We start from the raw sequence: 11,214 nt of genomic DNA on the forward strand, positions 1-11,214 counted from the left end.
ATTACAATTTGAATTAATTGCATTAACTTTGGATAATATATTTTATTCTTTATTTGGTTGTACTCGTATGTTTGCCGAATGCCTGAATGAAAGCTTTCCCTAACGTGATATAAAGAAATCTTTTTGACTGCTTCTACTTCTGTCTTAATGTCTTGTGTTCTAATTGTACATTTTATAAATTCTAATTGACTCTCATTAGAAAACATTTGGATTAATTTTTCCTGTACTATATTATATTGATGCACTGAAATTTCTGAAAATATTTCTATTTTACTTTTTGTTATATATTTCCTAAATATCTCACTCAAATTATCGAAAGCATATTCCGAAATGAAAATAATTCGTTTACCGTGTATAATTTTTAACTCTTCAGTTTTGTTGTTTGTTAAAATAATTGCGTCTTATATTTGTTAACAATTTCCTCTTTTATATAAAAATGGTCGTCTAATTCTTCTTCTGCTGAATGCTCTGTTGCTAAAGTTTCTTCATCTTCAAATGGTAATAATTTCATATTTTGTTCACAATTCAAATATTTATAGGTTTCATATATATGTATATAAGGATTTACACAGCTGCTAGTGCACACCCACACGCACGGTAGAAAGAGTTTACTTTCAGTTCGGATCACACACGAAATTAAAGCATCAACCTTTTGCAAACCGGCGAGACGTTGCTATACCTTACGGGCGTTGAAATCGAATAGTGTCCACCCCGATCTAACCAATCCTGTTTGTCGGCTGAGTGGTGAAAAAGATATATGTTGTGGTATGGTGGTGTTTGGTGCGTGGGGTTGCGTGGTGTGATGCTGTATGTTGTGTATGATGAATGTTGTGTTGTATGATAAATGTCGTGTTGCGGGATGAATGTTGCGTTGTGGGATGGATGTTGTGTTGTGGGGCGAGATACCAGGAAGTCGCATAAACATCCCGGCCCCCCTAGGCGAATTAATTGCCTAGAAGCCTCTGTAGTTTTTGCAGGGTACTCACTACAGCGCTGAAGCCCGTCGCTTTTCGCTGGTTGCGTTGACTATGATGCGGCGGGGTATGCGAGCGGCCACCTCGGGACTGCTTAAAACGATGGGCTCTTCGGCGTTGCACTTGATTCGCACGTTGACTGTGCCGCTGTTGATTCTGCCGGTGACTGGTGTGCGTTGTCTGATCAGCGCGTCGAGGGAAGCGGTGGAATAACGTGTGATGCGGTCGGTGGCAGTACTGACACGACCCGTCTGACATGCACTCCATCGTAGCGTGCGTGTCTGCCAAGCATGTCATGCAGAGTCCGTGGGCTCTAGCAAATGACGAAAATCGGTGGAGAATATCATCCTCTTCTGGAGTGATATTAAAATTTTCAATTTTCCGACTTTCCGGCGGTATTATATTACGAGCGGGAGACTTTGGCCAGAATTCTTGTGATTCTGTTAGCCATGTTGGACCATTCCACCAGAGTGTAGTGCTGGTGAGGTGCAGTGGCTTGCAACCTCTTGTCCCAAGATCCGCTGGGTTATCCGCACTTGCAACATGTTGCCATTTTGCTGGGCCAACTAAGTCTAGAATTTGGGATATTCGGTTAGATACATAGGTCTTCCAGCAATAGGGTGGTTTTTCTAACCATGCTAAAACTATTTCTGAGTCTGACCAAAGATATGTTTTATGATCGGTTAATTTCAGATGGGTTTGAACTATTGAAATTAATTTTGCTAACAGAAGAGCACCATTCAGTTCAAGCCGTGGCAGACTGAGTGTCTTCAAAGGTGCAACTTTGGCTTTGGCTACCAAGAGGTGTGCAGATATTTTGTTATCGTACTGTGTGCGTACGTAAACTGTGTAATTCTGTGTTAATGTTAGGGGTGAAATTTACCCATCGAGGGATTCGAATTTCTGATATAGTATGCAAATTGTTAGCAAATTGTACCCATTTCGCTAAACGTAAAGGTTTTACCTGTTCATCTCATTCAGTGCCATCTTGCCACAATTCTTGAATGAGGATTTTTGCTTGAATCATTATTGGCGAAAGCCATCCTGCGGGGTCGAAAAGTTTTGCCACCGAGGAAAGGATTTGGCGTTTTGTAATGGCGGACATTGCAGATATTGACTCAATTGTATATGAGAATTGATCTGTTATCGCATTCCATTGAATCCCTAGGGTTTTTGTTGTACTGGCCGTTTCAAATTTAAGGAAATTTGTATCTAATAAGTCTTCCTTTTTTATGTTTTTTATTATTTCGGGATGATTTGATGTAATTTTCTTTAAGGGGAATCCCGCTGAATTTAGTGCTTTGATCACTTGAGATAGTGATTCGCGCGCTAAGGACAGACTGTGGCTACCTGATAGAATATCATCCACGTATGTTTGTATTTGTAACACAGAAGTTGCTAGGGGCAAATTTGTTTCACACGTTTTTGACACTTCATGCAGTGTCCTGATTGACAAATAGGGTGCGCAATTGATGCCAAAGGTTACGGTTTTAAGTTTGTAGTCGCTGATTGGACTATTACCCGATTTGCGGAAGACTATCCGCTGGAAATCTTGGTCATCTTTATGTACTAGGATTTGTCTGTACATTTTCTCTACATCCCCATTAAAAACGTATTTAAACATGCGCCAATTTAATATTAACAGCATGAGATCAGGTTGTAAGGTTGGCTCTGTGTATAGTACATCATTGAGTGATTTGCCTGAGCTCGTACACTTTGAGGCATTGAAAACCACTCGTACTTTTGTTGTAATTTTATCAGGTCTTATTACCCCGTGATGTGGCAGATAAAAAGATAAATATCTACCTTTAGATACTTTTTCACATGGTACAGCTTCTTCCATATGATTGAGGTCTAGATATTCGTCCATCACATTATCATATGCTGATTTAAGCTCACTTTTTTTCATCAGGCTTTTTTCCAGGCTTAGAAATTGCTGGACTGCTGATATTCTAGAGTGGCCTAGAGCTATGGTTTCAGGAAAAGTTGGTTTGAATGGTAGTCGCACAACATAACGACCATGTTCGTTTCTTGTTGTTGTGGACTTGTAATAGGCTTCGCATGCCTGATCTTCTTCTGAAAGTTGAGTAGTCTGAGGTAATTCTTCTACTTCCCAGAATTTTTTGAGTTCATTATTTAAATATTCGTTGGAAATATTTTCAACTTCAGTTGTAAAAGAATTAATTTTTTCTGTGACTTGGCCACTTAATATCCACCCAAAGATTGTATTTTGGGCTAACAATTTATTGGATATTTTTTCTATACCTTCAAGAATTATTTGAGGTATTAAGTCACTACCTAACAACACATCGATTTGTGATGGGGTATAGCAGTTGGGGTCTGCTAATTTGAGATATGAGCATTTTTCCCATTGCTTTTTATTTACTTCACAGCTTGGAAGCAAATTTGTAAGTTGCGATAGAACGATGGCTTGCGCATCTATTCTAATATCCGCATTTGGAGATACTATGGTAATTGGGCATATTTTGTTCGAATTTTGGATAATTCTTCCGCCCATTCCTGAAATTTGGAAATTTGAATTTTTGACAGGCAATTTTAGCCGATTTTGAGCTTTAGATGATATAAAGGATCTTTGAGAACCTTGATCTATTAATGCTCGTAATTTGAATAATTCTCCTCTATGTTCAATAGCGATGACCGCAGTGGCTAAAAGAATTTTGCTTTCATTCTCTGAATGAAGAGCTTGAATTTTTGCTGCTTTGGAGCAACATGGTTGTTCTTCCCTTTTTTCGGGATTTGAGGTTTCGGGATTATCACTTTTGGTTGTAGTGACTAACCCGGTGGTTTTATGAAACTGATTTTGCTTCATGTTTTGAAAGTTCGTAATATGAAGCAGTGAGTGATGTCTTCGTTGACAGTACACACAAGTAAATTTGCTTTCACAGTCTTTTGTCGTATGAGCATTCGACAGACAGTTGATGCAAAGTTTATGTTGTCTGACAAGATTGTTTCTGTCAGAAACGGATAATTTTTTAAATTTCTCGCAAGATCTTATTTTATGACCTCCCTTACAAATTTCACATAATGGTTGCCATTTATTTGTTTGATTTGTCACAAATGTTTGGCTTCTATTAGCGTGTCTATTGTATTGCATATAATTGCTGGCTTGAGGTTTAAACAAGTTTTTACTTTAGTCATTTTGATAACTTTTTGGATTTATAATTTTTTTGCTCAGCTATCTCGTATTGAGCAGTGAGGAATGTTTTCATCTGTTGCCAGGTGGGCATTATTTTTCTTTCCACTAGAGATTGTTCCCATCGTAGCAAAGCAGCATCAGGCAGTGTTTCTGCGCAAATGGTTACTATCATAGGGTCCCACGATTCTGTGGAGATATTTTGTGTTTTTAACACAGATAAACAATTGGTCACTGTCGAGTATAAGTTTTGAAACTCCTGGCTAGTTTCTTGTTGAATTTTTGGCAAATGCAATAAAGTTTTTATTGGGTTTTCTATCATAACCCTTTCATTTTCGTACCTTTCGACTAGTGCTTCCCAGGCCAGCTTAAAATTTTCGTCATTTAAAGCGAATCGCTTGACGATACTGCCTGCTTCCCCTTTTGTTTTGTACCTTAGATGGTATAACTTTTGTGCTTGTGAGAGTTTAGGATGGTTTATATAGACGGCAGTGAACATGTCCCGGAAGGACGGCCACTGGTCATAACATCCATTGAAAACTTCAGTATCACAAGCTGGTACTTTGAGATACATGCCTTTATCTAGGTCTTCTTTTGGTGTTGTAACTACTCTGGGAGGGGGAGTAGTGGCTCTACTTGGCCTTACTAAACTTATTTGTTCAGTTATCATTCCCTTAGTTAATTCATACTGATCGCGGCAGTTATCACACTTGGCTGTCGCCGAAGCTTTTGCGTTTTCTGGGAGTTCTGCGTCGTCAGTATCTAGTACTGTATCGTACGCTGCCAGAAGGCGAGCCCAGAGATTGTTCACACTTTCTAGTTTTATATTTAAAACTGATTCTGTGATGTCAGTAATAGGGGAAGCTTGAAATCTTGTACAATATCTTATAAAACTGTCACTTTCAGTGATGAATCTAGATATTGTCTGATCTTTTGATCTTTTTTGTTTTATACTCTGCTTTGAGCGTGTAGCTTCAACAGGTGTGCCTTTTGGTTTATCATCATCAGCCATTTTCGGAATTTCTAATGATAGTGGTGTTTTTGGCTTAACCTCTTTTGATTTGTCAGATTGCATTAATTAAATTGAATTGGAAGCTTTGAGCTTAAAATGATTGGTTGGAAATCCTGCAATTGTAAAATTGGTATTATGAGAAATTATATATAAATTTTTTTTGTAAATATTTCGTTAGAAATAGAATTGTATAATTGGAGTTTCAAAAAATGTTTGTCAGTATTTCGTGTGAAATACAATTATAAAATTTAAAATTGGTATTGAAAGAAAAATTTTTTGTAAATATAATAAATTTTATGATAAATGAAATATATTTTAGGACTTTGCGAACGCTTATTCACCGCATAAATCGATTAATCCTTTGTTTTATATATGTATGGATTAGTATGCAATTGTTTTATTAAATATGCCTGACTTTTTTTATTTTATTTTATTTTTTTTTTTTTACCGTGTATTATTTAAACGTATGTATCTGCGAATTACTCGAATTTAATTTGTTTATTATTCCTTAGTACGTGTATCTTTTCAAATAAGAACGTAAAGAGAAGGAAAATAACAATAACGCAAAAATACGTATGTATGTATGTATATATTTATATGCATATAGTTATGCTTAATGTTTTTGTGTTCCTTTTGTTCGCACAATTGTCACATATGTACATATGTATGTAGTACGTATGCGAAATGCGCGGAAAATTAGTAAACAATTTTTTATATATTCGTCAATATGTCAATATTAAATATGTGAGTATGTATGCAAATGTTTTGTAAATTGCATCTGCATACTCGTACGTTTGCTCAAAAAGAACACGCAAAAGAAATTTTTTATAAGTACCCGATGTACGTACATACATATATACTATAAGTATGTATATATTTTTTTTTTTTCTGCCTTTGCTTATTTTTAAAGCGATCCTGCTTGTTGCTTGGTTATCACAAGGGGTATCACCAGAACTTGCAAGTAAGAATACTTGACTTTGAAATATGTAATTTTTTTTTTTTGCTGTGTTTGGAGACACGAAGTAAGCTTTAAGGCAGGTAGTGTAACAACAGTTTTTGAAAAATTTTCCTTAAAACAGTTGACTCATGCATGTACCATATGTATATGTATATAAATTGCGGAATATAAAATTTGGCGCGCAAAGTTTGTATGTATGTATGTATATATATGCACATATGTATGTATCTTTTATACAATTTAGTACCTTTACTTATATGTGTACATATGTATGGATTTGCACAATTTTTATTTTTTTTTGCTTGCCTCTGCTTATTTATTATAGGCGATCCTGCTTGTTGCTTTTTTAGCCCAAGGGGTATCACCAAAAATTGCAAGTAGGATACTTGACTTTGAAGAAAATTTTTTTTTTTTTTTTTTGAAAATTACAGTGTGCTTTGGAACACAAAATAAGCAGTTGGCAGGTACCGTAATTTTTTCATATATTTCGGTATCTATACATACATATGTACATACCGAACTGTCTAACCGGTTTTCCGTATAGAACAGTTGGGTTATTTCTAACTAACTGTATGTCTTATTACAGCTCAAACTGTATTTTAAACATGCATATGCGCATAATTATTTTATTAAATATTTAATTGGAACGGACTTACTTTTTTCTCCGCCAAGGGTTTATGGGTAGCAATACTTATTTATGTGTGTATCTCTTCGTTCTTTCTCTCGTTTATTCTCCTTTCATCTTCTTGGTTTTTGTTTTTTCTTGTTTGATGTCTTCCGGTAATAATTCGACCGACTTGCTTTTTCGTTTGATCCGCAAAGCAAGTCGGTCGACCCGCAATCTCCGCATTTTTCCTCATTTGTGACTTCCCGCCAAAGTGACGTTGTGACGTGAGTTCGGGAGTTCACCGCAGTGTCAGTGTGTGACAACAAGTACAAAAATAAAAAGAAAATAATTACATAAATTGTTATAACAAATATAAATTGTATAATTGTAATTAAATTGTTATACAAATAGAAAGAAAAAATACAAAATTGAAGTGAAAATTAATACAGTGTGAAAGAAAGTGTTTTTATTTGGAAAAAGTATACTACAAGTGTATCAAGTAAGTATACTAGTGTTACACGTCAACAAGGCTCACCTTTTAGGCCACTCACACTTTCCTTTAAAGAAAAAACCAAAATGCACCAATTCCGCAAATCGTTATAAACTTTTATTTTTATACACTTCAAATTTGGTATAACCAAATATGATTTAAAATTTAAATTAAGCGTTAAATGTATGTATATTATATATACAGAAATTATCAAAGTAATTATAATTTGAAAACAGCCGGATTAAAAACGTTAAATATATATATATATATACACAATGATGAAAGTTATGAAAATTAGTTTTAATATAAAATGAAAACTTTAACTATATAAATGCGGGTAGCGAACGGGAACCGGGATGCTGAGAGGCTGCGAAAAGCGATGTTGCTTGGACGACGTCGTATCAACGAAAGGGTGCGCGAGCTGCTTTCTCTATTCCTTTTGTTATAATTAGACTGCAGAATGTCATCGCGTTTGGGTGCATGTGCGTGTATGTGTGTTACTGTGTGGTGTTCGCTCGCGTGATGAGGTGATTAGTCGATTCGGTGTGATGAATTGATGCAGATGTGATGCGACGTCGCTACTCATTTAGCCATCCCGGCCCCCCTAGGCGAGTATTTAGCCTAGAAGCCGCTGCAGCCGCTGCAGCGCCGCTACAACGCGGCTGAGACCTGTTGACCGGCGGGACCGCGGCCCAAGCCGATGGCGTCGTGTTGATGTTGCCCGGTTATGGCGCCAAGGACGGGACTCCGCTGCAGAGGGTCCGCGGCGGCGGTATGCCGTCACAGGAGTCCTTTGGGAACGCCTGACGCCACCACTGGTGCGAGAAGCCGGTGGGCGCCCGGAGTCGCGTCTGGTAGTGCGGTGCAGCATCGTATGATGAGCCCGCACACAGATTTGGCAACGATTAGGTGATGGGCACTCCTGAGTTGCGTGGGAAGTTGCCAGACAATTCAGGCAATACCCGTGCGCCTGTGCCACCTGCTGGCGTTGCATCGGCGGCATGCCTTTGAATATACCGCAGTGCGATAGCCGATGAGGGCGGCGGCATAATGGACAACGAATTAGTTGCAAATCCACTGGTAATGCTGGCGTGCTTTGACGCGAAGCCGTTGTCGCGGTGGAGCCTGTTGTTGTTCGAGGCGCTGCCGGTGCAGTGTTGGTCCGGGGTGCTGCTATTGGGGCAGCTTCAGCGCGAGGGGCGGAAATTGCCGAACGCATGGTTGGCGTTGACGATGATGCCATATCCACGTCCATATTACTCTGTGAGAGAAATTATGATATTAGAAATGTATTGTGAAATTTACAATAATATGGACTTTTGTGCCACGATATGTGGCATGAATAGGATGTCATTTTTTATCAGACATTTATGTTAAGTCTTTGTGTCAATAATGTTATTCGAGGTTTCGATTTGGTAAGCGGTTTATATGTTTTAAGGATTTATTGATTTATTAACATTGCGGTTTCGGTTTTACGTTTCTTTATCTTCGGCGGTTGGTAGAAAGCATAATTTTACGAGCGGTCTGGTTAGTGTTCCGGTTTGAGTGCGGAGATCAACCACTCGAACATGACCGTCGGAACCGTAATGAAGTTGTTTTATGCGGCCGAGTCGCCATTCCGTAGGAGGGAGACAATCATCTTGTATAAGGACGCAGTCTCCAAGCTTTGGTGCCTTTTCTTGAGTTTTCCACCGGTATCTCTTGTGAAGGTCCTTTATGTAGTCTTCCTTCCATCGGCGGCTGAAGTCATGATGGAGAATTTTAATTCGTTCCCATCTGTTTAATATGGATAGCGACTCCACGCCTGGCTCAGGTATGGCCAGAATGGGTGCTCCTTTTAGAAAATGCCCTGGGGTTAAAGCTGTGAAGTCGGAGGGATCTTGCGAGAGTGGTGAGATAGGTCTAGAGTTTGGTACGGCTTCGATACGAGTGAGTAATGTAGTAAACTCCTCATAATTGAATTTATGGTTACCAGCCGTTTTCTTTAAATGGGACTTAAAGCTCTTTACTGCTGATTCCCAGAGTCCGCCCATGTGTGGAGAACATGGGGGTATGAATTGCCAATCGATCCCTTGGGGTGGATATTTTCTGACACATTCGGGGGATACTTCTTTCATGAATTGTAAGAACTCCTTTTCCGTGGCTCTTTGAGCTCCGACAAAGTTTTTTCCATTGTCGCTCATAATTTTTAAAGGAAATCCGCGTCGTCCGACAAAGCGGGCAAATGCTGCAAGAGAAGCCGCAGTAGTCAGATCCGAACATAGCTCGAGGTGTACTGCCTTTGTTGTAAAACACACAAAGACAGCCACATACCCTTTTCTAAATGTGGAAGACCTTAGCATTGAGGCCTTTATCTGGAAAGGTCCAGCAAAATCAACCCCAGTGATGGTAAAGGGTAAAGCATAGTTGCAGCGTTCAGGTGGTAGGGCTGCCATGATCTGCGTACGCATCTTGTGCTTGTACATAGTACACTGTTTACACATGAAAATGGTTCTTTTAATTTGTGGCTTTAGTCGCGGTACATAAAACTCTTGCCGGACCATTTGTTGCATCAAGCGATGCTCACCATGCAGTGTAAGCTGGTGGAGATATATTAGAAATAAGTAGGTAAAACGGGATTTCTCTGGGATAATGATGGGATGTCGTTCATTGTAACTAAGGCTGGAGTTGGCTAGTCTTCCATTTGCCCGTAGTAATCCCTTAGCGTCCAGGAATGGGTTTAACACGAGAAGTGAGCTTCCCTTTTCGAGAGGTCGCATTTCAAGCAACTTTGATTTCTCTTTGCTGAAATAGCGAGTTTGTGTATACAAGATTAGACTGACCTTGCCATGTTGCAAGTCGGAATATGTTAGTTGTATGTAAGGATCGTTTGATATCCTTTTCACCTTTTGTTTAAGTTTATGGATGAATTTGTGCATATAAGCGACTACCCTTAGTGCTCGAGGAAATGAGGAAAATCTTTGGAGAATATCATCCTCTTCTGGAGTGATATGAAAATTTTCTATTTTCCGACTTTCCGGAGGTATGATATTCCGAGCAGGAGACTTTGGCCAGAATTCTTGTGATTCTGTTAGCCATGTGGGACCGTTCCACCAGAGTGTAGTGCTGGTGAGGTGAAGTGGTTTGCAACCTCTTGTCCCCAGATCCGCTGGGTTATCTGCACTTGCAACATGTTGCCATTTTGCTGAGCCAACTAAGTCTAAGATTTGTGATATTCGATTCGATACATATGTCTTCCAAGTATAGGGTGGTTTTTCCAACCATGCTAGAACTATTTCTGAGTCTGACCAGAGATACATTTTGTGATCGTTTAATTTTAGATGGGTTTGAACTATTGAAATTAATTTTGCTAACAGAAGAGCACCATTTAGTTCAAGCCGTGGCAGGCTTAGTGTCTTCAAAGGTGCAACTTTGGCTTTGGCTACCAAAAGATGTGAAGTTATTTTGCTATCATACTGAGTGCGTATGTAGACTGTTGCGCAATAAGCCTTTTCAGAGGCATCACAGAAACCGTGTAATTCTGTGTTAATGTTAGGGGTGAAATTTACCCATCGAGGGATTCGAATTTCTGATATAGTATGTAGGTTGTTAGCAAATTGAACCCATTTTGTTAAACGTACAGGTTTTACCTGTTCATCCCATTCAGTGCCATCTTGCCACAGTTCTTGAATGAGAATTTTAGCTTGAATCATTATTGGCGAAAGCCATCCTGCGGGGTCGAAAAGTTTTGCCACCGAGGAAAGGATTTGTTGTTTTGTACTGGCGGACATTGCAGATATTGACTCAATTGTATATGAGAATTGATCTGTTATCGCATTCCACTGAATCCCTAGTGTTTTTGTTGTACTAGCTTTTTCGAATTTAAGGAAGTCAGTATCTAATAAGTCTTCCTTTCTTATATCTTTGATTATTTCGGGATGATTTGAGGTTATTTTCTTTAGGGGAAAACCTGCTGAATTTAGTGCTTTGATCACTTGAGATAATGATTCGCACGCTATTGGTATACTGTGGCTACCTGA

At 38.7% G+C, this 11,214-nt stretch overlaps 1 protein-coding gene across 1 annotated transcript; it reads right to left on the minus strand.

Annotated features, from left to right (window-relative positions):
* Positions 1-7,674: 7,674 nt before the first annotated feature.
* Positions 7,675-8,612, minus strand: LOC125776366 (uncharacterized). The gene has a single exon (XM_049448120.1). The coding sequence runs from the start codon at positions 8,448-8,450 to the stop codon at positions 7,812-7,814; it is 639 nt and encodes a 212-aa protein (XP_049304077.1). The 5' UTR covers positions 8,451-8,612; the 3' UTR covers positions 7,675-7,811.
* Positions 8,613-11,214: the final 2,602 nt, after the last annotated feature.

The sequence above is a fragment of the Bactrocera dorsalis genome, chromosome 2, assembly GCF_023373825.1.
Source record: "Bactrocera dorsalis isolate Fly_Bdor chromosome 2, ASM2337382v1, whole genome shotgun sequence".
Taxonomy (NCBI): Eukaryota; Metazoa; Arthropoda; class Insecta; order Diptera; family Tephritidae; genus Bactrocera; species Bactrocera dorsalis.